The sequence below is a fragment of the Callithrix jacchus genome, chromosome 2 (genome assembly GCF_049354715.1).
Source record: "Callithrix jacchus isolate 240 chromosome 2, calJac240_pri, whole genome shotgun sequence".
Lineage (NCBI taxonomy): Eukaryota > Metazoa > Chordata > Mammalia > Primates > Cebidae > Callithrix > Callithrix jacchus.
The window spans coordinates 49,338,954-49,366,401 of record NC_133503.1 but is presented as its reverse complement, the minus strand read 5'-3'; the positions used below and the strand labels follow the sequence as shown (position 1 = coordinate 49,366,401).

The window sequence follows — 27,448 nt, the reverse complement described above, 5'->3', positions numbered from 1 at the left end:
CCCAGAGATTGGAAGAGGTTGTCTGAGGTCACACAGGAATCAGCTTCAGACCTGGGGCCAGAACCCAGCTCCCCTGACCCTTGATGGCAGTTATTTCCTTTCCACCAGCAACTCCATGCTTTTAGGAGCCAGGAGTGAAAACCATGGCAAATGTGGGAAATGGCCAGATTTAGATCATCGGGAGTAGGGAGGGGACCTGAGAGAACTGGAGAGCGAATGCCGATAGAGGCATTTCGATTCCACGTTGTAAAGAACCCAAACAAACCTGAACCAGAAGAGGTAGCGCGTTTCTTCCCAAAATCCTCTACAGTGTTTTTGGCCAAACTCTGAGGGAAGGAAAGCACAAAAGGCTGCGATTTGCACAGGGTTCTGGCTCGCTTCCAAGCCAGCATACGTCTGTCCCTGTGCAGAACCAGACACACAGCAGATGCAGGCAGCATGCAGGACACAGCCACACTTTCACACTCAATAATTGAGCAGGCCCACTCCACTTCCCGGACTGGAATCAGGGAGGAGGAAGGCAGCCCTGACCCCTAGCAGCACGGAAGAAAGAAAGAAGCAAGACGGATTTGAGGCAGAGTGTATTGAGAACAGGAGAGAAAACGAAGTTGGGGGCAGAGCTCAGCCTAGCTGCAGGAGCTGCAGAAGAAAGGGTGGGCTCTTCCATTGCTGGCCCTCAAGGGTGGAAGGGAGCAGGGGTCCAGGGCAGGGGCTTCACTCTGTTCTGGGAAAGCCCAGGCCTGAAAGAGCTGAGCTCACTCACAACTCCCCCACACATACCCCCTCGATCTATGTGAAATGAGCTCACTAAGAGGCACCCTTGTTCCCATGGAGACAAGCCCAGAGCTCACAAAAACTGCAGGCTCAGCCCAGCATGGGCACCGCCTCCACCACCCCTTGCCCCACTGGGGAGCCCAGAAATAGGGCTGAGAAAGAGAAGTGGGTGGTCCTCAGCCCCCAGCCTTGCGAAGCTTCTATCTGAATTCTGCCACTTGAGTCTGTATTCTCTCACCCCCGACAAAGCCTGGTTTGGTGGGGGGCTGTATCATATCACCTCTGAAAGTGTCAGAGGTGGCGAGGAGTCTCCAGATACCTGACTCAACACCCTCACTGTATCAATGGGGAAACTGAGACTTAAAGACACACATGCAGTTGGTCTGTTAGAGTCCAGATCCCAGATTTTCCTCAACACTCTTAAGATCTCCTCTGTCCCCTCCCACTGCACAGCTATGCACCTGCCCCAGCTCCTGCCATGCTCTCACTGTCCTCAGGCAATCCTGAGCCTGAGCCAGTCCAGCCCAGGCTTCTCATCCTTGCCTTCCTGCAGCGGCTCATTCCAACCATTCCCTCACCAGGTCACCCTCACAGCCATCTAACTCTACCTGTCCTATGACAATAACCCATTTCCTTTCTCTTTCTTCCCAGGGGTCTGTCTTGTCACTTACAAGCCTCTCTCCAAAGCACCAGCCTATGTTCTCACTCCTCACAGACTGTCATAGCTAGAAGAGCCCTCCTTGTATAAATAAAACAGGCCCAGAGAGAGAATGTGAGTGGGCCAAACTCACACAGCAAATGGGAGGCTGATATGGGACTGGTACCCTCCTCTCCTGCCTCCCTCCGGGCCCTGTTCCACTGCACTGAGGTGGCTTCTTTTAGCCAGGCAGATCTTGGTTGAATTTGAAGTCAAAACAGCCAATGGATACATGGCTAGGGGCCACCCTCCCTGTATCCACATCTGCACAGCCTCCTACAGAGCTCTCCTTCTCTTGGGGATCCTCTTGGACATCCTCCACCCCTAAAGCAGTGAGAACAAGCCAGGTAGAACTGGGGCTGAGGCCTGGGCCCACTGGTCTCCCTAAAACAGAGCCAGGTCTTAGAGAGGGCGGGAAGAAAAGCATCAGACAGCAGCGGTGGGCTGAGTCCACAGCCAGCAGAAGGACCCCGGAGAGGAGCGCAGGTGGAGGTGAGGCAAAGCTCTCTGAAGCAGCGGAGAGAAAACGGTGTCCAGAAGGCAGAGGTGGAAGAGACAGGCCCGTGGAGGTGAGAATCCAGCGACAGGAAGGAAGATGCCAGGAGCTTGGGCCTCGTGAGGGAGGCCTCCTGGGCAGCTGAGGAGGCAGACCCTTGGCTGGCTGACTCCACAGGCACCGGCAGGCTCTGTTTGCTCCAGAAGTCCCCGTTAGGATCCCCTTCTAGGCCACTCCCCCAGCAAGACGCTGACATCAGACTGCATCTCTACAGCTCACAAAGGCCAGAGGACACCCCTCTGCTGCATCAGGGCTGCCACGACAGTTCTCTCTCCATGACCCTCCTCCCCACTCAGACATGGAGTCTGACCCCAACTGTAGTAGGGGAGGGGCAGCTGCAGCTCAGAGAGGGGAGGCGACTTGCCCAAGGTCACAAAGCCAGCTGGCGGCTGCATCTGACCTTGAACCATGGACTCCCCATTCTCCTCACTCAGCTCTGTGCCATTTCCTGCCACATCTGCTCTCCATCTGGCCCTCAAGGAGGGGACTTGATCGGCAGTGGAACCCCCATGGGGTCTGTTACTTGAAGCAGAAGGAAGGCTTCCACACCTGAGCCTCGATCCCGGCATTCCGGGTGGAGAAGGAGGGCCTGGGGGCCTGCTTGGCTCGGGGAGACCACGCCCTGGAGGGAGACACAGGGGAGATGTCACCACCGTAGGGAGGGCTCATGGCAGTGGGCTGCAGGCTGTCCTGGCCGGGGGAGGTGTAGAGGCCCGGCGAGGATCGCGAGGCCCGAGACAGGGCAGGAGATGGAGGAAGACACCCCTTGGGCAGGTTGGGCACCAGGTCCAAGGAGGTGGGCTTGACGGGCGAGGCAGCTCTTGGAGAGACCTTGGCAGGCTCCTTGATAGGTGATAGGACAAAGAGTGAGGGCCGCAGCTGGTATGGCGGCTGCTTGGTGGGCTCCGGGCGCAGGACCCCGTTCTCAGGCAGAAAGCCATGGTAGAGGGAGGCGGGTGGGGTCCGGGCTGGGCTTCGGGATGCCACTCGGAAGGCCCCGGGGGCGTTAGTGGGGTATTTCCAGGACGAAGGCAGGGACATGGTGGGTGACGGGCAGCGGGCCAGCTCCGGCGTGTGGCTTGAAGACTCGATGACATATTTCTCCATCCGTGACTGGCGGCGTGCATAGAGCTCAGCCCCTTTCCCAGAGGCCTCAGAGAGGTTCTGGTTGGGTTTGGGCTTCGGTTTGGCCTGGATGCGGGGTGACTTGAGGCAGGAGGCCCACTCTGGGACTGCCTCTTCCGCCACTGCAGGGCTGGCTCTGTCTCGAGGTGCTGGCTCCTGCTGGAAGTTGGAGGCCTCGGCCCCCAGGGCAAAGGGCTCCTCCTCCACGCCCACCTCCCCTTGGTCCCTCTGCCGCCGCTTCTCATCTGCTGTCTGTACCAGATCCAGCAGGTCTGGATTCGGGGTCACCTTGGGCTTCTCCACAAAGGTAAACATGGATTTGCGGCTGCCCCGGCGGGCCATCGACTCCTCCAGGATGCCCGTCTTGCTGGTGGAAACCACCTGGCCCTTCAGGTGAGAAGACTTGGGGTCAGAGCTGGGGTACAGGGCAGAATAAGAGGGAGGAGACCTTACCCAGGAAGCCAGAGGGGCTGTGGACAAGGTCTCAGCGTAGGTGGGGGGTGGAGTGAAGTTCCCCAAGGGGCGTCTCTCCGAGGCCGGGCTTCGCTGCCCCATCAGCCTCCTTTCCACCATGGGGCTGCAGGACATTATGTGTCTCTGTGGCCGGGGGCTCCTGTCTGGCACACTTGGGGGCTGGGGAGCCGGGGCCTTCTCCCCAAAATGTCGTCTCTCTAGCATGGGGCTCCTCTCCATCTGGCTGGTGCCCCCTGGCGCCTGGATCCCAAAAGGCCTGGCCGTCCTGTTGACAACTGATGGGGGCTTGGCCAGTGTGAAGTGGACCTCACTGTATACCTTGGTGGGCGTGGTGGCAGCTGCTCTCCCAGACATCTCTTGATCTGCTGACACCACTAGGGTGTTGGGCTGGATGTCGATGAGCAGGGAGCTGGACATGAAATCTGAGGCTGGGGGCCTGGAGCTGGGGATGAGCGTAGCTTCTCTGGAGAAGGTGCTGGTGGCGGGAGCTGGAGTCGACACCTTGTCAATTAGGAGCGTGCTGCATCTCACCTCCTCAGCCGGTGCCTGGGGTTGCCCGTCAGCACACAGCGTGCTGGGTTTGGAAGCAGGCACTGTGCCATTTGATGGGAGTTGGGCCTCTGAGGAATTCTGTTGGATGCTAGAAAGTGGCAGGCTCTGTGGGATGGCAGTTGCCGGGGGGTTCTGATTGACATCAGTGGCTGGCAGGTTGTGGCTGCTGTTAGAAGCTGCTGTGGTGAGTGTGGCACTGGGTGAGGCAAGGTTTTGGTTGACATCTGCAGCCGGGCTGTGGACCTCCGCCGGAGGTGGGGCCGGTGAGGACTGCTGGGCCTCTCGGTTTTGGGACAGGTGGAGCCCATTGGCCGTCAGCAGTGCCGCATTCTCCTTTAGATAAACCACCAGTGGCACCTCTTCCTCCTCACTGGCCACCTTCTCCAGGTGCCGGAGCAAGCTAGCCTCCTCTGAGTACCCCTCCATGCTGTGGCCAGGGACCCCTCTGTCGGGGCTCTGGGGACTGGGGTGCCGTGGAGGGCCTGGCTCCGGCAGCGAGGTGGAACTCAGGCTGAGCCCTGGGGCATGACCTGAGTCATGAGGGCTTGCAGGGAGCACCCTGAGGGACTCCTGGCTGGGCTTCTGTCCCCTTGGGCCGTGGCTCTCCAAAGTGAACTCGTTCACCCTCTGCCGGCGCCTGTTGAAGAGCTGGACACCACGGGAATTGGAGCTGGGAGGGGTGGTCAGCTGGGCTGCGATCTGCTGGCTCCGCACCTTGGCCTCTTTCAGATCCTTCTCTGTGAGGCTAGTGCTCCGGCCCAACGCTGCAGGAAGGAACAGAAGCCCAGTTAGCAAACAGGCATGCAGTGACACAGGGGTGAGATCCCAACCCAGGTGGTGCTGAAGGAATTAAGAAGCAGACACAAAGATAGATGCACAGTGGGACTGTCAGGGGGCCAGCAGCCTTCCGAGCTGAGAGCCTCAGGGCTGACCACATTCCGGGCTGAGACAGGCGTGCAGAGGTGGTCGCCTCGGCCCTCCCTACACAGGATCTCTTCCTCTGGAATTTGATCCTCACTCACTGTTTCTTAGAATTAGCTCACTTCATCATCAGCCCTGATCTACCTTTCATGGCCCGACTCAAATGCCACCGCCTCTACACCACCATGATTATCCTCTCAGGATTAACTGGTCCTTGATTTGGATGCCGCCTGACAGTTGCTGATACGGCATTCTACCAGACTGAGTGCGAATACCTCCCCTAGAAGTCCCACTGTGTCCCTGGCTCCTCTCCCACCAGCCTTCTCTTCTCACTAGGCTCTGCCACCCTGGCTTGCTTTCTCTTCCATGAAAATGCCAAGGACGTTCCTGCCCCAGGGCCTTCGGACTTGCTGCTCCCTCTGCTTGGAATCATCTTTTCCTAGGTAGCAGTCCCAGCTGGTTCCTTCTTGCTGCTCAAATCTCGGTTGGAATGTCCTCTCCGTGGAGGCGCCTTTCCTTCTCCTATCCCATCTGTTTTATTTTCTCCATGGCATTCACCAAGTTGAAATGATCTTTATGTTGCCCTATTATCTGTCTCCTCACCCAGAGCATAGTTTCAAGGGGTGATGGCCCTGCCTGTCTTGTTTTTTTGTTTGTCTTGAGGAGTTTTGCTGTTGTGGCCCAGGCTGTGGCGTTCGCACTGAGTTTGGTAAAATGCCGTATCAGCAACAGTCGGGGGAATCCAAATCAAGGACCGCTAATACTTTCCCTTTTTAGAGTAGGTAATGCATTAACATGGTCTAAAAATTTATTTATTCATTCATTTTTATTTTATTTTTACTTTTCTGAGACAGGGTCTTGCTCTGTTGGCCAGGCTGGAGTGCAGTGGCACTATCATAGCTTACTGCAGCCTCAACCTCCTGGGCTCAAGCCATCCTTCCACCTCAGCCTCCCAAGTAGCTGGGAGTATTGGTGTGCGCCACCATTCTTAGCCTTTTTTTTTTTTGTATTTTTTGTAGAGAAGGGGTCTCACTATGTTGCGCAGGCTAGTCTCAAACTCCTGGGCTTAAGTGATCCTCTGGCCTTGGCTTCCTAAAATGCTGAGATTACAGGCATAAGCCACCATACCTGGCCCTAAAAATTAAAACATAAAAAAGTATACAGTAAACAGTGTAGCCCCATCCCTGATGACTCCACATCACAATCAGGTAATCACTGTTGTCAGTTTCTTCTATATCCTCCCAGGATTTCTTCCCATTTTTACTTAAATAATCATTTTAAAATTCACATCTTTTAACACTAGAAAAGTAACAAATTGAGCTAATCTCACCAATGACTATACTAGAATATTGCATTCTTTTGTTTTATCTGCACAAGACCACAATGAGACAAGCATTGCTGGCCTGTGTTTTACAGAAGACGAAATGGAGGTTCAGAGATATATAAGTAACTGCCCCAGGTTGCAAAGCCAAGGGTGACAAAGCTGGAGTCAGAAATGTTCTCTCTCAGGTCTCCAGCCCATGCTCAAGCTGTTTGCTCATCCCAAAAGTCTCTTTGGGACACAGGGGACAGGAACAAGGTCATCAAGAGTCAGGGTTCAATCTGGGACTTGAGGTCCTGAGATCAGGCTAGGATCAGTCCCCTATTAAACTATAAGATCACTGTAGGCAACCATTTCTCTTTCTATCCCCAGTGCCCAGCTGGCACACAGTTGGTGCTCAATTTATAGTTGTTGAATAATAGATGTACAAATGATGCATGAACAAATGCATTGGCAGACAGGTGGATGGATCAGTCTGAGACCAGGGTCAGAAGCAACATCCGTGGCTGAGAAAATCCCCCTCTCCATCAGCCCACTCCTCCCGACTGTGGGAAGCTAATTAGTTCTTGAGGAATCTGACCCTGCCCTCCTCTCCCTTGCCCTCATTAGCACTGGCTATGGCATGCTGAGTCCGTCTCCAGGGACAGTCTTTCTAGGCATCTTGCCAGCAAGGCTCTGAATTCATGGACTCTCAGAGCTGGAAGCGCTCCTACAGAGGAGGTATTTCATCACCACCCTGTTTCATAGGTGGGAAACAGAAGTCCAGAGAGTAACCCAGGGTAGAGCCTGCTGACCCACACACAGGAGCCACAGGGAGGCCCACACAGAGCAGAGAAGCTGTGACCAGCAGCATCACAGCAGCTTCACTGGGGCCTGTGGCCAAGCAGCCACAGGCTTCCTGGCCCCAACCTCCTTCTTCCCTCCTCCATCAAACCTGGCTTTCCCCTCACCTATTAGAAACAGTGAAGTGAGAGCACATCAGGTAACCACTGTTGTCAGTTCTTCTATATTCTCCCAGGATTTCTTTCTATCCCACCCTCCCATGATGCTGCTGCCCCCAGTAGGACTCCTCTCCTGCCTGGATCGCCCCACCTATTAAAGGTGTCTATTAGCCATCTATTAGCCAGGCTGCTCCCTGGAAGGGAGTGCCAGCCACGCAGGAGGGCTCTGAGAGGTTGCTCAGCTCATGTAGCATCCATCTCTGCTCTGCTTAGAAACCAGGCCTCCTGTCCTGAAGCCAGGCTCTGCCATTTGCTAGCCATGTGACCATGGCAAGTTACTGCACCTCTCAGAGCCATAGTCTCCTTAACTTGAGAGTTGGGAGGCCATAGTGAGATCATGAATGCCAAGGCCTGACTGCCATGAAGTCCAGGTGGACAGACAGAGGGCTCACGCTATCCTGGCATAAGCTGGCAGTTGGTCACCCCATTCCACTCCCTGGAAAAGGTCAGATACTCTTCTAGCACAGGAGATTCACTGAAGGTCGAACAGCAGGGGATTCCAGAGTGACGAGGAGGCAGAGCTTACTGCCCCAAAACACAGAACCTCAGAATCTCAGAGGTGGCTGTCACCAAGTCCAACCCCCACACAATTCTTGCATCTTCTAAACCACACCCTTGAGCGTACAAGTCTCTGCTTACATACTCAGGTGACATGAGCTCACTACCCCAGGAGGTGCCTTCCACTAATTAACATTCCTCAGCTAGAAAATTTCTACTTTCATTAACTTACATCCACTTTTTTTTTTTTTTTCTGAGACAGGGTCTTACTCTGTTGCTTAGGCTGGAGTGCAATGGCGCCATCATGGTTCACTGCAGCGTCAACCTCCCAGAATCAAGCGATCCTCCCACCTCAGCCTTCTGAGTAACTAGGACTATAGACATGGGCCACCATGCCTGGCTAATTTTTGTATTTTTTGTAGAGACAGGATTTCACTATGTTGCCCAGGCTGATCTTGAACTCCTGAGCTCAAGTGATTCACCCTCCTCAGCCTCCCAAAGTGCTGGGATTACAGGCGTGAGCCACCACACCTGGCCGTCATCCACTTTCTTTCTTTCTTTCTTTTTTTTTTTTGAGACGGAGTCTTGCTCTGTCACAAGGCTGGATTGCAATGATGCAATCTCGGCTCACTGCAATCTCCGCCTCCTGGGTTCAAGCAATTCCCCTGCCCCAGCCTCCCAAGTAGCTGGGACTACAGGCACACACCACCACGCCTGGCTAATTTTTTTGTGTTTTAGTAGAGATGGTCTTTCATCAGGTTAGCCAGGATGGTCTCGATTGCCTAACCTTGTGATCTGCCCGCCTCAGCCTCCCAAAGTGCTGGGATTACAGGAATGAACCATCTCACCCAATCCTCATCCAATTTCTTGATGTGGTTCTGCCTCCCTGGGGCTGCACAGATAAAAAGTTTTCTCATTCATTCCTGCCTGACAGCTCTGCAGAGATTTACAGATACATCACATCCCCTTGGGACAGAGTCAGGATAAACATCTCTAGTCTGGCCAGTGTTTCTGAGGACACAGTTGCAGCAAGAGTAGCTACCATTGGTATGTCACTGACTATATATCTATACATGCACTTGCTCATTTAATTTCCAAAGCAACCCTAAAAGGCACAAACTATTATTATGCACACCTTGTTGATGAGAAAAGTAAGGCTCAGAGAGGTAAAGTGAGCTGCCCAAGATCACAGAACCAGGAAGAAGTGGAGCTGTGTTCACACCTGGCTCTACGTGACTGCAGAGAGTACCAGGCTCCTGGCTGGCTGGTTCCCACCGTGCGAGGCTCATAGAAAGCACTTCAGTGTTTGATTAATCCAGACCTCTCAATGCCCCTGCATTTTTCTGCTTTTTTCCTTACTGGCTCTAGAAGGCCATGGGTTTAGAAAATCTTCAAATGTCAGAGTGTAATGGCCTTTAAAGATAAGCTGGCCTGGGAGGCTCAGTGAGGGAAGGGGCCAAGAGAGGAGGATGTGAGCCCAGGACCAGGTCAGCTGACTCCTATTGAGGCCCCATTCACGGCCACCACTGCTGCTAAGATCCCATCACCACCACTTCTCTGAGCTTAGCACTGCCCCCAAGCTACTGTTCTGTAACAAGAGGAATGACGACAAAGGTCGGGAGGTAAGTGAGCCCTGCCCTCCAAGGCGAGCTCCTGCAGCCCGCACTCCAGCCCACAGTGACTCCATGGAAAAGGAATTCAGCAGGAGGTTTGGAATAGATCCAGCCAGCCATCCAGATGACTTTTGCCACCCTTCACAAACAAAGCTGGTGGGGACACCCCAGAGTCCCTTGTAGCAGAGCACCATGGGGCAACTCCATCTAAAATTCCTCGGACTATGGAGCCGCCCCCTCTGGCAATATCCCAGGCAGCTGCTCCAAGATATTGCTCCTGGTGTCAAAGGGGTGGGAGGCAGCCAAATGCTACAGGGGACAGGTACCTCACTGAACCCTCAATCAACCTGGCTGTGGCCTGTTTTTGTGCAGGTCATGATGCTCCTACCGCCTCCCCACCTAAAATTCTACAGGGCCAGGCTGGAGTGCTAACCCTTTAAACACCCACCCTGGACATTGGATCAGGAGCCCTGAAGACAGCCCTTCAAGAGAGGAAGGGGTGGAGGGCAGGCACGATGAAAAGCTGCCTGGGGTCAGGAGACTTGGGTCCAACCGGGTAAACCCTGAAGCTGGGCAGGAATACAGAAGTGAAGCAGCAGAGGCCCCTGCCCTCGAGGCCACTGCACTCACCAGATTGCGAGAATGCAACCCCTTCTAATGGCTATGCGAGCAGCCCCAACATAGCCATTAGAAGGGGGTTTGTACCGCCTGCTGTCACGACTGAGCCCCCTGCAGCCCAGGAGTAGTGCCGTGCACCTGACCCTCGCCACCTTGTTCAGTTCTCACAAAAGCTCCAAGCTTTTGTGATTCTTCTCATTCTGCAGGTGAAACCAGGGCTCAGAGAGACCTGCCTAGGGTCGCACAACTTATGAGTGGCAGAGCTGGACTCAAAACTCTGAAAGTCTGGCTCTGAGTCTAATCTCTTAACTATTTTCCTTCCAGACTAGGCCTCTGGAAAGAGGAAAAACAAGAGAGGCTCTGGTGCTCTTGGATGATGGTCTGCGAAGCCATCTGCTTCCTCGTCTCGTGATCAATGCCCCTCAGCAGTGCCTTCTCCCCTGAAAACCCAGCTGCCTAGAACAACTCCTTTCTCCCACTTCTCCCTCTCAGGAGAAGAGTTGATAAACTCATTCTTACTAGGGTAGAAATGACTGATAGGGCATGAAAGATTAGTAGAGTGGGGAGGTCACAATGTTGGGAGTCAGGAGACCTCAGTTCTCATTTGGCGCAGGCAGAGACAAAGCCTTTTCCCACCCCAACCACCCTCTGTGGGCAGCTGCCTGTTCTGCCCACCACTGGGGCCCGTGTGGACGGAGGATCCACAGGAGGGAGGTGGGGCCGGGGAAGGGAGGCCAGAGCAGAAGGTCAGGACAGGGAGAATTCTAGGAAATGCTTCTTCACACGATGCCGTCAATGGGAGGGTCCAGCCAGGGTCGGGTGGGTGGGGTGAGACAGAGCGGGGGGTTGGGGGGGGTGGGGTGAGACAGAGCGGGGTGGGGGGGGTGGGGTGGGGGGGGCAGGAATAGAGACTGGCTCAAGGCAGCCCATTGTGGTTGTCTGGGGGTCTTGGCAACAGGAAGAGTAAACAGGCTGGGTAAACCACCCCCCTGGTGAGGTCAGGAAGGAGCTAATGACTGGCCACTGCACAACCTCTGGCTCAGCTGAGGGCAGGAAAATGGAGAGGCCTGAGTAATGGCCTGGCTACCTTGCCAGCCCCTTCCCCATTCCTCCCACTGAAAGGAGGAAATGACACAGGCTCCATGCCCTGGGGAGCGCTCCATCCCCAGAGTCGTGGTGAGTGCAACCTGACTTCGGTTGGCAGACTGCCAGACCTCCTCTCGGGAGAATAATCTAGGCTTCAGTGGGAAGGACTGCCCGGCATGGGAGAAGACACATAAATGGGGTGGGAGCCCCAGGCCCAGCCCCTGCTTCACCACTCACAGGCTGGCAGAAATCACCATATACCTCTCCCTTGATGCCCAGAGGAGAGACTAAGATCAGAGGGGGGGTGCCACACGCCCTAAGCCACATCCCCCAAGCCACAAAGGCACTTCCAGGTGCTCACCTTACTCACTCTGCTGGGTCCTCCCTGAAGCCAAGCTTCCTCCTGGATGCTCCTGCCGGCCTTCGGGCCTTGGTTCTCAAAGCCTCCGGCAAAGGCAGCCAATTGCCTGGCTAACTAAGCCAGGAAAATCCCACATCGACAGCAACATGAAGGAGCTGGATATGACTTTTCTCCTCCACAGATGACTCAGCCCAGCTCTTTATCAGGAAAACCGATTTTGCAACAGCCTTTTAAATGGCCTCTCCACCCCCAGTCTCTCCCCCGCCAATCTACCCACCCCATTCTGCCAGATTCATCTTCCTCCCTCTGGGCTCCACTCATGCCTCTCTCCTGCTCAAAACCCTCTGCTGCCTCCCCAGGACATGGAGGATCAAGAGAGTCCTCATCCTGGCATTCAAAGCCCCTGCCATCCAGGCCTGCCTGAGAGCTCACTCACCTTCTCTCTGTGCCCTCAGCAACAGTGGAGGGAGTTCAGTGGCTTGCAGCTCCCACAGCTGCACGGTGAATTCCTGCCTGCCGAGCAGCGTTTGCACAGACCCTGCTCCCGGGAACCCTCCTCTGTCTCACATCCTTTCTACATGCCCTAATCCCTCAGATTTCCGGCCTACCTAGAATGCCACCACCCCCTCCAAAAAGCCTTCCCTGATCCACCCCGATGTTCTATGTTCACCCTTAATAATTGCAGTGTAACATTCATTCTAGCCAAAGTGATCGTTCAGGGTGTGCTCACCACATGCCAGGTACCAGGACAGGGCCTACTTCACTTACTTCCACAGCAACCCCGAGGCCAGCACTATCCTCCTCTCCTCGTTAGAAAAGACACTGGCACAGAGGGGTGCAGTGACTTGCTCAAGGTCGCACAGCCAGCCAGAGCAAGAGCAGGGATTCAAGCCCGGGGTGCCCAATGACCAGTCCAGGGCCGGTCACGTGGGCCACGCTGCCCCTTCCCAGTGTTTTGCTTTGTAGCAGTCAGGGTCTGGGCCCTATTTTTCCCCAGAGATTGCAGTGGCCTCGAGGGCAGGGGCCTCTGCTGCTTCACTTCTGTATTCCTGCCTTGTCCCCACCACATCTTCTACTGGCACTTGCAGAATAAACAGGAAATCTATGAGGATGACAAGAGCCAACATTTTGGGGGCATCAGATACTGCCAAGCCAAGGGTTTCACATGTCTTTTCTCATTTAATCCTGACAGCAATTCACAAGGAGGTTCCCTTAGCCCCATTTCGTAGATGAGGAAGATGAGGCACACAGAAGCAGCTAACTCATCCCAGGTTTCACAGCTTAGCAAGGGGCCCCCGGGGTCTGATTGATCTCAAGCCTGGTGCCTTCCTTCTGAAGAGGTCCCCACAAGCACACTCACCTTCCCTACTCACCCACCCAGGCCCAGCCCAATGGCCACTTCTTCTAGGAAGCCCTCATCAATCCATTCAGACTCCTAGATCAGTGCTCCTCCCCTGTTCAATCTGGCCCAGAGGCCTCAGAGCAGGAACAGGGCTCAGAGGAAACAGCAGGTTGAGAAAACTCAGAAACCCAGGGGAAGGAGGCTGGGCCTGGCCAAACTTCTGGTTTCTCTCTGCTGGCAGTGGGTTGGGATCAGGGAGGGCAGAGATGGAGGAGCAGGAGGAAGCTAAGATGAGGGCTCTTCAGTCAGCGCAGGCCTGATCCGACTTCTATCCTTGCAGACCACAAGCCCTGCTCCCTACTGGCTGACCACGGCCCTGCCAAAGGCCAGGAGCCACAGCCTCTCTCTTGCCCACTTTACTGGGATAATCGCTAATCTATAATCAGTAAGTTTTTAGAAACTTTGAAATGGTAAGTCAGAGAGAGGCAGGCTGAGCCCCAGGTATACAGCAAACTGGAAAGGGAGGGCTCACAGAGAGGATCACAGGGTCACAGCCCAGGATCCCTCCTCTCTGGCCAGCCCTGGTGAGCTAGGTCTGTGCTCACGAAGCCCCCTCCCGCTGTTTCACCCTCCCCACCGCCCACCCCCCACCCCACTCCCTGGAAGCCTTGGGAGTGCAGAAAGGACTGTCACACCCTGCCTTCCCAGAGAAAGCATATCATCTAAAAGACAAAAAGGTGGCAAGCCAGGGCAGGGGAAAGAGGTGGTTTCCCCTAGACCATGCCTCTGCCAGGGTCAGGGCGGGGCCTAGGTCATCTGTGGGTCCCCTCCACTCTTCCCAGGGCCTGGTCCACCACAAAGATGTGGTCCTTCCCCTTAGCCCTGTGCCTCTAGGGCCAGGACTGGTCTCTGTCCTCTCTCAACGCCCCCAGACTCAGCAGAAGCCATCACCCAGGAGGGGTTGAAGCCATCACCGTGGTGACTAAATAAACTACTGAAGGACAAGCACTTCCACAATCTAAAGGCTCCCCCTTCACATTTGCTCCACCATTCATCCTTGGAGATGAATTTTATATGTGTCTAAGTCCAAAAGTCATCTAGATGCTAGATCAGAGACCTAGAGGGTGGTTCCTGGGAGCGGTAGGAGAAGGAAGGAGAGAGCAACATGTTTGTGAGAGAAGAGGAAGATGAAATCTCAAATCACTGTGTTAGACCCAAGAGGAAGAATGTTTCATGAAGTGAGGGGAAAACATAGAGGCTAAGAGTAAGATGAATTAGGATGAAGCAATCCAGGAAGGCTTCCTGGAGGAGATGACGTATGCCCTAGATCTTGAAAGATGGAGAGAAAGAGGCATTCCAAGCAATGAGGATAGCTCAGTAGAGGCTAGGAGTTTCAAGGTAAACCCCACCCCGCTCCCCTATCCACCCCCATGCCCTAAATCAAGACCAGCTGAATAGAAGGGAAGCTTTGATAGAGGAACACACTTACTGGGTTTGCCCAGAGGCCAGGGGTGAATGGGGAGAGCCAGAAACAGTTCCATAGGAGCCATGTACATTGCCAGGCTCATGCCCAGAGACCAGAACCTGGGCCTCCGGGTGGGTTACATAAACGCCCCCACTCCTTGGGCCACAGAGCCAGCTGGGACCCTCCATGTCCGCCTCTCTTGCCATCTCTCAGAAGCTTCCTTCTTATAGGAGAGGACTCCGTGCAGCCCAGCCGAAAGTGAAGGCCAGCGCCCTGTGGTAAATTCCGCACATTCCTTCCTCACAGAAAAATAAATAACTTGCGAGGAAAAACGCAGGAGGAATGATAATGACAGTCACCACACACGGGGTAAACAGCCAGCGATGAGGTTTATCCCCAGGTGGTGTCATCACCAGCCCGGGGCACTGGGACAGACAAACCTGCCCCCAACCCATGCGGGTCCCCCAGACAGGGTCTCAGGCTCACTCACAGCTGCCAAAGAAGGTGCTGGGAATCCCTCAGTTGTGGCATCTGGTCACCGTGGGCAAACTCATCAGGGGCCGGTGCATCATGTTCATTACTGAGCACTTCTAATGTGCAAGGTGTTTGGTTTCGGTTTTATCATTTTTCATCATGTTTTATTTTATCCTCACAAGCTGTGAGTTAGGGAGTACCATTATTCCCCCCACCCCCTTTTTTTTTTTTCTGAGTTGGAGTCTTGCTCTGTTGACCAGGCTGGAGTGCAATGATGCCATCTTAGCTCACTACAACCTCTGCCTCCTGGGTTTGAGCAGTTCTCCTGCCTCAGCCTCCCAAGTAGCTGGATTACAGGTGCACACCACCATGCCCAGCTAATGTTTATATTTTTCTTTAGTAGAGACAGGGTTTCACCATGTTAGCCAGGCTGGATCGAACTGGATCACTGACCTTGTGATCTGCCTGCCTTGGTCTACCAAAGTGCTGGGATTACAGGGATGAGCCACTGCACCCGCCCCATTATTCCCATTTTACAGATGAGGAAACTGGGCCTCAAAAAGAAAGGTTTTGTGATTTGTCAAGGTTATTTGGCGAGTGAATGGACTGTGGTTTTCCAGCCCGTCTCTCGATCCCCTATCCATTCAGGCTTCCCCCTCCTCCCACAGACAGCCCTCCTTTACCAAATCCAATGAGAGGTACAGCCAGTTCTTCTCCCATCTAAGGCTCAGCAAGGCATACTGGGCTACCTTCAGTAAATCACTTCACCCTTCTGAGTCTCAACTTCATCATCAATAAAACAGGGATGATAATATCTGCTTTGTAGAGTAGCTGCTGAGTAAATGAGATGCAGCAATGATTTCTAAAATATAAAGCACTGGCACACCTTTGGGGGGCAGTTAACTGTAGGCTTTTGCACACACTCACCTCTGCATAACTCGACCAGGCTGGGGCTGTATCTGTTTCTCTCTCTGTCTTTACCACCCCTCTTGGGGTCTGGTCTCACTCTTCTGCTCACAATCAGGCACGACCTAACCCTAATCCCTTCCCAACACCCCCCAGAATCCTCTCTGGACAGGGAATCCCTGTGTCACTTCTAGCCAGTGTACTGTAGGAGCAAGAACCAGTTCTGAACCTCAGGCCTCCTTGGAGGAGGGCACATGGCTCTGATGTGCTGACGGCTGCTGACCCTGCCATGCCCCTCTCCTCCACTGCCATTCACCAATTACCAGGTGGGGCTGGCCCAGCTCCAGCAGGAGTCTCCTGCCAGGGAGAGGCTGAATCATGCAGTCCTGCCCTCCATGTTTCCATCAAACTACAAAAGAAAAGATGACTGGAAGCCAGATTTGGTTCCAGTTTCTGTCTTATCACAATTTGGGTGAGACACTGAGCGGATTCCTGATTCTCTTGAGGCCTCGGTGTATCCAATTTGTCCAAAGGAGGGATTGGACTGTCTGGTGGTTCCCACAGTGTGGTGCCCCAGTCACTAATGGAAGCAAAAAGGATTTTAGGTGGTGCCCTGATATTTAAAATCTTAACAGTTATGTAAATTTCAAATGTGAATTGGAAAAGAGGTATAATGAACACACCCAAACTTGTGATCTCAGGTATATTACTGCTTAAGGGGAGGTTAAAGTGGACATTTCATTAAAAAAAAAAAAAACATTTTTTGTTTTTGAGACAGAGTTTTGCGCTTGTCACCCAGGCTGGAGTGCAATGGCACAATCTCAGCTCACTGCAACCTCTGCCTCCCAGCTTCAAGTGATTCTCCTGCCTCAGCTTCCTGAGTAGCTGGGATTACAGGCATGCACCACCATGCCTGGCTAATTTTGTATTTTTACAGATGGGGTTTCTCCATGTTGGTCAGGCTGGTCTCAAACTCCTGACCTCAGGTAATCCACCCACCTTGGCCTCCCAAAGTGCTGGGATTACAAGTGGAATCCTGCTACCGCACCCGTCCTTCACTAACAAAATTTAAAGAAAATACATATAAGTGGTGCATGGATTCATTCATTTAACCAGTATTTATTGTACAACAACTAAGGTCCAGGCACTGTTCACAGCCATGAAGGGAATTAAAATTTCTGCTTGCATTCAAGTAAGGGAACAAGATAATAAACACACAAGTAAGTCAGATGGTAAATGCTGCAGAAAAAAATTAAGCAGGACCTGGAGGTACATGGATTTTAAGGGGTGAGGAGTGATCTGCAAAGGTAGATATGCTAACCAAAGCCATCCTCACTGAGAAGGCACATCTGAGCAAAGAACGGAAGAAGGTGAGAGAATGAAGCATATGCTTGTCTAGGGCAATAAATAGTGCAGGCAGAGGGAACAGCGAGTGCTAAGGTCCTGAGGCAGGCTCATACCTGGGAGGTCTAAGGATGATACACATAATATGGAGGTAGGACATGAATAAGCAAAGTAGAGGCCGGGCATGGTGGCTCATGCCCACCCAGCACTTTGGGAGGACAAGGTGGGCAGATCACTTGAGGTCAGAATTTCGAGACCAGCCTGGCCAACATGGGGAAACCGGGTGTGTACTAAAAATATTAGCCCGGCATGGAGGCACATGCATGTAATCCCAGCTACTCAGGAGGCTGAGGCAGAAGAATCACTTCAACCCAGGAGGCAGAGGTCTCAGTGAGCCAAGATTGCACCACTGCACTCCAGCCTCGGCAACAGAGCGAGACTCCCATCTCAAAAAAAACAAACAAAAAAAAGAGTTGTTTTCTTTAATGGCCCTTCTTCTGAGCTTCAGGATCTCAGGGATCCCCCTGCATCGTGACCATTTCTATACATGCACACATACACCGGCAGCATACACGCCTTCTCAGTAGCCTCTTAATGCTGGAGAGCCTCCAGCCGGCAGCAGCACATCCTCCTCTGCACGGATGCCCACACACAGAGGTGCTGCTTGCTTCAAGCCTGTACTACACACAGCAGAGCGTGCCCAGGCACGCACGCATACCTACAGAGGGGTCATGACACATGAATATGTGCACACTGAGCACCCACAGGTGCACAGGACTCATGTGGAAGGCTGGCATGGATGGACATGCATCAGGCACACACCTTGTGGGATATATGTGTCTTCTTCCTGCCAGCCTGCCCTGTCTTCAGGTAACCGGATTAGCAGATGACTCTTGCCTTGAGGGCACATGCTACTGGAGGATGGAAAATGCACCAATGGTCTGGTTTGAAATGCACTTTTCCAGTATCTCTGCACCTCAGTCATAGTCTCACTTTTCCAGGGGTATATTAAAATCTGCCACGTAATGTTCAAATGTGTCAGGGGATCATGTGGCTGTGGAGAGTGTCATGTGTGTGTGTGTGTGTGTGTGTGTGTGTGTGTGTGTGTGTTTTAAGACAGGGTCTCACTTTGTCACCCAGGCCGGCAGGCTGGAATACAGTGGCACAATTACAGCTCATGGTAGCAACCTTTCAGGGTCAAGCTATTCTTCTGCCTCAGCCTCCTAAGTAGCTGGTGGAACTACAGGCATGCACCACCACACTTGGCTAATTTTTAAAAAGTGTTTTGTAGAGATGAGGTTTCACTTTGTTGCCCAGGCTGTTCTCAAACTCCTGGGCTCAAGCGATCCTCCCGCCTTGGTCTCCCAAAGTGTTGGGAGTATAGCATAAGCCACTGTGCCCAGCCAAATGTCCCCTTTTCTATCCTGATTGCAATTAAACGGGGTAAGCCATGTGAAGTGCCTAGCACAGCACAGTACACCTTAGCACCACCACCAGCATCCTCACTTGTACCAAAGTCCTCTCCACCCTCATTCCTCTGGGGTACTTGGGGGCAGCTGCAAAGCAGAGGGAAAGGACCAGGCCAGAAGCTGGAGATCTGGGTTTTAGCCTCCACCTGGTCTCCAATTCAATGTGAGGCCTCTGGCAAGTCCCTTCCCCTCTCTGGTCCAGATCAAAAACTTGCAGGTGCTTCAGAATCCCTCAGGGAATATGGGCAAGATGCAAATTCCTGGGCTCTACCCTAGACCTGTGACACCACAGAATATGCACCTTAACAGGCTCCCGAGAGGGGTCTGTGCACAGCCACATTGGGGACCTACTGGGCTTTAGAGCCCATGATTTTATAAATAAGTGCATAAGTTAGTTACCACAAGAAAATGTCTGGAACACAGACTTGCACACAGTAAGACTCCATCATGTTAATAAAAAATACATGTAATAAAATACATTTCTATATTGTCTTTATTTTTTAAATCTTTATTTTAATAGAGGTGAGTTTCACTATATTTCCCAGACTGGTCTTGAACTCCTGAGCCCAGGCAATCCTCCTACCTTGGCCTCCTCAACACCGCCTATAATAATTATCCAGGACAATGTTTCAGCATTCCTCGAATATGCACAACACTTGGACAGTTTTCCTAGCAGTTTTCATGCACCAGAGATAGAGGCAGAGCAAGGATTGTTACACCATTTTACAGACTAGAAAACTGAGGCAGAGAAAGGACAAGGGACCTGCCCAAGATCTCTGCACACGTGCCATTGGCTCCCAGCCAGGACCATTTCTCAGCCCCATGAGATGCCCCACCTCAGGCCTTATCCTCTCATCCCATATGGTTTTGACTCCCAGCCCCCAATGTACCTGTCCTTCTACTCCAGGTTTATGAAAACTCTGAGCACACATGACTTCTCTGTGACTCCGGAGAACAGGACCTCAACCAGTTCATTTCCTTCCAGCCACAAGATCCCTCTCACTGGCAGCACAGGGAGTTCCCAGAGCCCTAACTCTACACGCTGCCATCTGATCTAAAATAGTTGTTTTATTTTAACTAATCCGAATTCAACCTGATCACTAGCTATGGTGACCTTTAGCAAGCCTTATATGTGCTAAGCCTCAGTTCCCTCTAAAAGATTCTTAATTCCTAATCTGCTGTGTCATTGCTCGGATCAGCTCTCACATAGTCAAAGGCCTGAAACCTACACTACTGCACATTAACTCTCTGGCTAAAGTGTGAGCTCCTGGAAGGCAGGAACCCTGTTTCATCCACCCATGCACCCACAACTGCTTCATGTAATATGTGCTCAGTGAATACTTGCTGAATGCATGATGAAAGGAAATGATATGGCCAAAGCAACTCTTTCCTAGTCCTAACTGACCATGGTATTTCATGAGTCATTTCCCAGGTCGAGGGGTAGGGACTCTGAGCAGGGATGATCAGGGCCAGAAGGGATGGTTTCTGGGTCCTGGGAAGCTGCCCTCCAATCTGCACATTGTGGACCGCCTGCCATGGCTGTGACGAAGGCTACACTGAGAGGGCTGTGTTCTGGGAGTCCTGAATGCAATCCTGTTGACTCAGACATAAATAATGCACTAGTATGTTCTCTCCTCACCACCCTGTCACACTAAGAATAGCATTGGCTATTCTTTCAGGGATTCCAAGGGGAAGAGGGCAGGACAGCAAGATAGGGACAAGCAGGGAAAGATGTCACTGGCCTAGGGACCATCAAGCACCCCCTCTCCAAACCCATAAAACAGAGGATCCTGGAGGGCAGAGCCAAAAGGGCCCTTAGAGGCCAACTGTCAGGAGTTCTCAAGGGGCGAGCAGATGGCACCCGCCCCTCTACCAGCCTGTTTTATCTTTCCCTCCTCCTTTCTGACGCCCATCCTAATAAAGCCTATGCCTCTAACTTACCCCTCCACATTCCTCCCCCTCCTTGTTCATGGGATGAATAAATACAGAGTGGGTGAGTGCCCTCTTAGGTGTTTATATGTAAAGCTTTAGAGAGAGAAAAAGATGCTACAGATTTTCATGTATCCTAAGTTTAAAAATAACTGACCTAGAACAGTGCTTCTCATAATTTAAAGTACATGGGAATTACTCAGGAATGCTGTCAAAATGCGGATTATAATTCAGGAAGTCTGGGATGGGGCCTGAGATTCTGCAGTTCTGAAAAGCTTCTGGGTGATGCTGATACTACGTGCATGGGCCATACATTGAGGGCAGAAAACTTAGAGTATTTTCCTATAATAGAGTTAAGGACACTGATGCCCAGGGAGGAAAAGGGGTGTGCCCTAGAGCGTACAGCAGAGCTGGGCACCGAACGAAAGCCTCCCAACTGCCATCCCAGGGCTCTGGCTTCGGGGTTGGCAGCGGGGGAGGGGTTTGGTGCCTGGGGTGGAACAAGGCACAGGCAGCTGTTACAGGCAGTGGGAGAAGGTGCAGGGGAGGCATTCATTCAGACATAAGCTGACCCTCCTTTGTCCACAGACTCCCACAGGGAATAAAAGGAAGTAAGAACTCACCTGAACAGGGGTGATTGGCTTGAGTGACCACAGCTTCCTGCCCAGGAATGCACTCTCACCAGCTTGCATCTGAGGCCTGCTGGGCCTCCATAACTTTCCTTGGAGAAGGGAGGGATGGCCCCAGACTCTGCATTCAGCCACCTCATGAAGTGGCTGGGGGAGAATGAATGGGATCTGTTGATAGCACTATCAGGGTAGACAACCAAGGGAAAGAGGAAAAGAAAGGAGGAAAGACCTGACCTGCCTCCCAGATCAGGACCAGCATGCTCCTCATCCTATGATCCGCCTCAAGCCCCTTCACAGGCTCCAGGCTCTGTACCACCAGCTCCACTGCTGCGAGCCCTGCACTGCAGCTCCCAAGGTGATGCTTTACCTCCCAGGCTCCAGCCAGGCTGGGCTTCTTCCCAGCGCTCAGCCAGCCAGGCCAGCACTTTCACCCCTCTAGGCCTCTGCACTGTCTGCTCCTTTTCCTAGAGCCCTTTCTTCCCTTGCCTCTTCGGCTGCACCTTTCTGCCCATACCTCTCATCTTTCAGGTCTGTTCACAGGTCCCAAGGCCCCTCAGAGGTCACAATCTCCTGCCACAACACCCTCTGCCTCTCCCCTAAACTCTCATCAGCTTTATAATTCCATCAGAATTTGTTTTCATGTCAGTCTGCCTATCCCCACAGGGCAGGGACCTTGGCTATGTCCATGCCCCTGTGCCTCGGCCACAGCTGGGGCTCAGTAAACATTTGCTGTAAAAGAACAAATGCTTGAAATACTGCTCACATCACGACTGCAAAGCCTCCTGCCTCCATGCTTCCATGTGACCTCACTCACCCAGACTTGTACAGGATTGGGATTTGCACGATTATCTGGGTACAGGCCTCTACTGTGCTGTGGCCTGACTGCTATTTTAACAGAGATCAAAACATGGCAATACTTAAGCAGTAGCTCTTTTATTTTTAGCATAAGTGGCTTCTGCAGGTCACATCAGCCTCTCTGAGTGTGGTCTTCTGCACTGTCTGTCAGATCTAAATGACAGAAGATATCTGGGAAAAACTTTGACAGCATTACTCTGTCAATGGTTGAGGCCCAGAAAGGGAAAGGGCTCATTCAAGGCCACACAGCCAGTGTGTGGGGATGCCAGATGCCCCTGGCACAGCTTAAAGTCCACAGCTGAGCTTCAGGCCCACCCAAGCTCAGTGAGAGCACCATCTGCCTGGAGGCTGGGCAGGGATGGAGGAGAGAGAGGAGAGGGTGGATGGGAGCATTCAGCCTCAGGCCCAGAGCCAGGGTGTGGTGGGTGGGGCCCCCAGCAGGAGACCTGAGTGAGGCCTGGCAGCCAGGCACGGGGGAGCCAACTGGCTCGGGCTGGGTGGTGGCATGCTTGTTCTCCATGCGTGTGACAGTCTATTTTTTAATCAGTACTCTCCCCATCCCCCAACTCCATGTGCCCTCCCAAAGGACCCCATATTAGGAATAATGTCCTGACTGAGGCCAGGGCCACCCTAGGGATCTTCGGGAGGGTCCCCAACATCTTCTTAGGGAGCCTATAAGAACTAAATGGCCTAGAAGGCAGAGCAGGAGGCTCAGGGATGAAGTGTGTCCTCTGCCTGTGTGGCCTTGGGCTAGTCCCTACACACTCTAACCTCAGTTTCCCCTACCTGTACAATGGTGGAGGTATGCCAGACTGGGTGGGAGTCTATTACATCTCAAGCACTTAGAAGCCACTCAAGCTCCAAGGCACTAACAATGCCCACCCATCAGGCCCTGGCAGAGCCTTCCATGCCCACAGTGACTGCAGGGCACCCTTGATCCTCTCTGACCTACTCTCAGGGGAATGGATAGGTTGAGCTGGTTCAAAGGCCAATCTCAGAGCCCTGGACCCTAGACCCGGTGAGGCTCCTCCTTCCAGGACCTAAGCTTCAGGGATGATGAGGATCAGAGATGAATGCTGTCTGTTCTGGGACAGGTGGCTTGCTTTTTCTGAGCCCCTGGCACTCCATCTCATGTGGGAGAGACCATGTTGTGCAGGAGTTAAGCACACAGTTTTTGGGGCCAGACTGCCTGGGTTTGAATCTAGCCACTTATCAGGTGTGTGACCTTGGAGGCTCACTTAACCAATCTCTCTGTGCCTCAGTTTCCCATCTACAAAATGCTAATAATAACAGTACCCTCATGGAGTTGTTGATGTGCAAGGAACTAAAAGCACCCATGACACGTAGTAAATAACAATGAATAACCACTTTTAAAGAACTGTGGCTTTTATCTCTCAAGCACTCTTAGACTCCAAGAGATTTTATTCTGGAGGATTACACGCAAGGGTCTCAGGTCAGCCCACTCTCCTGTCCCAGGGGCTCATCCGACCTGCCCCTTCCTTGACCCTTGACACCATGGTGTCAGCCCCTCCTGCTAGCCCCATGTTTTTGGTGACAAGCCAGTACGGAGCTTTGTCACACCCACGATCCCCTCAGATCCTTAGTGCCCATATCTCAGCAGTCAGAAGTGAAGCCTGAGGCCCAGAGGAAGCAAATGATTTGCCCAAGACCACCAGCCAGTCAGCTAAGAGCAGAGGTTCAAGTGTCCATTCCTGAAGCTCAGTCCAGGCATTTTCCACTTGTGCCGATTCTCCCAACATCAAAGCCTGTTTCTAGGCCAGTCATGGTGACTCACGCCTGTAAGGCTGAGGCAGGTGGATCACTTGAGCCCAGGAGTTTATGATCAGCCTGGGCAACATAGTGAGACCCTGTCTCTACTAAAAATACAAAAGTTAGCCAGGCATGGTGGCGCATTCCTGTAGTCTCAACTACTTAGGAGGTGGGAGGATCACTTGAGCCCCGGAGGTTGAGGCTGCAGTGAGCCATAATCCTGCCACCATACCCCAGCCTGGGCAGCAGAGCAAGACTATCTCAAACAAACAAAGAAACAAAAAACCCAACCAACCAAACAAAAAAATCCTGTTCGTGGCCAAACATCAAAAAGTAACTTATACTGAGATACAACTAGTCTTAAGCAAGAGCCCATCTCCCTAAGAACCTGCTATTTTTATTTTTTTGAGATGGAGTCTCGCTCTGTCTCCCAGGCTGGAGTGTAATGGCGCAATCTCGGCTCACCATAACTTCCACCTCCTGGGTTCAGGTGATTCTCCCGCCTCAGCCTCCCAAGGAGCTGGGATTACAGGTATGCACCACCAAGTCTGGTTAATTTTGTATTTTTAGTAGAGATGGGTTTTCACCACGTTGGCCAGGCTGGTCTCAAACTCCTGACCTCAGGTGATGCACCTGCCTCGGCCTCCCAAAGTGCTCTGATTATAAGCATGAGTCACCACACCTGACTGCTATTTTAACAGAGAACAAAACATGGCAATACTTAAGCGGTAGTTCTTTTTTTTTTTTTTTTTTTTTTGGCATTTCTTATCATCTCATTTAATTTTCAGAACAACAGTATACAATAGGGTCTATTATTGTTTCTGTTTTATAGATGAGGAAACAAAAGCCCAGACAGGTCACATAATATAGTTAAGATCTCCCAGCTAGCCAGGAAGGGAGCCCAGAGGTCTAATCACAGAATCTGTGGATTAGCCACACAAGAGGCATTCCTGCAAGAATTCAGGAGTAGACTGAATTTTGTCCTACCCGCAGCAACCCTGGGAGTCTGGGCAGGGTAGGGTAGGGCAGGGTCTGCACAGTACTGTATGATCCTGCCTCACCGAGTGGAAAAGCTAAAGCTAGCCTGGTGGAATTTCAGGCAGCAGCAGCCAGTTAGTAGACTTATTCCAGACAGAGGGCTTGTGTAAGCCTCTGGAATTACAGGGCTTGGAGGCTGCTTCCATGTTGACTCCTCCTGTAGCCACACTGGGTAGCAATTGAGCCCCAATGTCCAGGGACAGTTTACAAAAGACTCTAACCACACACACACACGCAGAGGTCTAACTCAGCAGACACACACACACACACACACACACACACAGGCCTAACTCAGCAGATACACACACACACACACACACACACACAGGCCTAACTCGGCAGAGCCTCTTTGCCAGCAGGCCCAGCCGCCCCTCTGACCAGATCTCAGGCAGAGCTACTTTGGATCTGCAGTCTGAAGCCCCTGGGGATGCAAACAACACCCACCCTCCAGTCCCAGCCCCTAGCCCTAGTTTAGACCACGACCATCTTCTTCTGGGAAACCTTTCCTCCCAACCAAATCTCCACCCTCACCCCCCTGCCCCATCCTTCCAGACTCCAGTTCCAGATACACCCCCTCCAGGATGCCTTGAGCATTGCTTCAAATAAGGTTCAGGTCTGCTCTGAAGTCACCTCTGAGAGAGGCCTTTCCTAACCACCAACCCCACAGTAGCTCCCTAACTGCTCTCCGTCCTAACAACATGACTTTTTTTTTATGCCACTTTTACCTATCTGAAATTATCTTGATGATTTATTTGTTTCCTTGTTTCTTTTCTATTTCCCCAATTAAAATGCAAGTGCCTTGAGGGCAGGGGCCTGTCTTATTCACTACTGCAACCCCAGGGTCTAAGCACCCAAGCCACCCCATTGCTCCGGGGACAGGGAGGCCCATAGAGAGAAAGGAATTCACCCAAGGTCACACAGCAAGTGAGTGGGTGGTAGAGGTTGGCCTAGTGCTGTAGCCCAGGGCACATGGCCTGTCTCTACTCTGCTTCAGTTGACCCTTCAATCAAATCTATCCTGCTGCTGCCTCTTCTCTACGATGGGGACCAGAGCCTGCAGGGGCCTCACCAATAGCATCCCCCTGTACTTCCCCGGGCCCATGGTGCCCTTATCTGGGCAGTCCTGCCTGCTTCCCCTCTGTCCCTCCCTCCTGGCACCAGCATCTCTGATGAGCTGTGTCTGGAAGCCTGGGAGCTGCCCTGAAGGAAAAGGTGCCTCCCAGGCCAGGCAGGGGTCTGGAGGTGTGCTCAGCCTTGTGGCAGGTGGAAGGAGTGTGCTGGCCCCTGCCCTGCCCACCTCCCAGAGCTGTGACATGGGCTCAGGGAGACACATGTCAACCCTGGAAATGGGCTGTGACTAGGGGTAGAGCAGAGATGGAAGAAGCCTCCTCCCATGCTTCTCCCCTCTCTCCAGGTGTTCCACGGACACTCATGTCCCCACCCACTTATCAAGGAAGTGCTCTTTCCCAAGGAGAGGGAGCTCTGTTGCCTTCTACCCACAGAATCACTCTGTGAAAACCTCTTCCCCTCCTTGGCCCTAGTCTCCCCAGTTTAAAACTGGAGACTGGATTACATGCCAATGGAAGAACCCAGGGATGTACCAGGAACCAGGCGCCTGAACGCCACAGGTTTGGTTGGGTTGGATATTTTCCTACCTTAAAGGATGGAAAGTAGATAAGGGCAACAACTGACTGGGGAGGAAAGGAGTTAAAGGCCTTATTTAACCATGTAAATGCTGGTTCCAACCACAGCTTCGCTTAGGTGTCAGTTGTGGGGTTGAGAGGAGCTGGCCCAGGGCTTGCAAGGCTGTAAGCCAGAGTGGTAAACAACATTCCTGGGGGAAGTTTGAATATCAAGCTAGAGAGATCCTAGTCCATCCCCCTCGTACTGATGGAAAAACTGAGGACCAGAGAAGGGGAGGAATCAGCCCAAGATCTCCTAAGGAAACAGAGGAAGGGGATGCCACACCCAGCAAACGGGGTTTTTCTTTTTCAACTCCCCGGAGGGGTTTTCAGTTCCCCTGAGGGATCTCATCTGACTGCCTGAGGCAATATGGCAAGTAGTTGGGGAGCACATCATCAGTTTCATTTGTGGCTGCACCCTCCTCCGACATGGAATGGGCCAGGCCTGGGGTTGGTGACAAGGCAGGCTGGCACCAGCAAGGCTTCCAACCCCTTGTCCCAGTGTACCCTAAACCCCCATCAGCATCCAGTTTCACTTCCACTTGCCACTGGACAGGCAGTAGGGCACTCTCTGACTAGCCCTACAGCCACCACCACCACTGCTGCCCACAATGCAATTTCCCCCTCAGGGGCCACCTTACCATCCCCTCACTGGAGGCCGAGAGAGCAAGGGTCTTTCTCCAAGATCACATAACAAGTTGGTTTATTCCAGTGCCACCTGCCATTCAGGACAGGGTGAGGGTGGGGGATGGGGCACATGCTGCTTCTTACTCAGCTCTTGTCTCTTCCAGACAACCTGGACCCCCAGGATGGAGTTCCCTGTCCCCTTCTGGAATAGGCCCATAACTTGGGGTGATGGGGGAGGAAAGAAGACATTCCCCCTGCCCCCCGCCCACCCCACCAGTCCTCAAAGAGATCTTGCCAGGGCTCTGGATGGAGTCCCTGATTC

The 27,448-nt window shown here is 52.7% G+C and overlaps 1 protein-coding gene across 6 annotated transcripts in view; it reads right to left on the bottom strand.

Moving 5' to 3' along the window:
- The window catches only part of SYNPO (synaptopodin), a 70,245-nt gene that overhangs the window by 5,955 nt on the left and 36,842 nt on the right, over positions 1-27,448 (bottom strand). For 4 of the 6 annotated variants that reach the window (XM_078363041.1, XM_078363047.1, XM_008987917.5 and 1 more), the window contains one exon: positions 2,577-4,942. In XM_078363041.1, coding sequence (XP_078219167.1) covers positions 2,577-4,942 — 2,366 coding nt within the window. Of the gene's footprint in view, positions 1-568; positions 4,943-11,597; positions 11,802-27,448 lie in introns of those variants that run through there. The other 2 variants (XM_008987942.5, XM_078363054.1) reach the window with 2 other exon arrangements.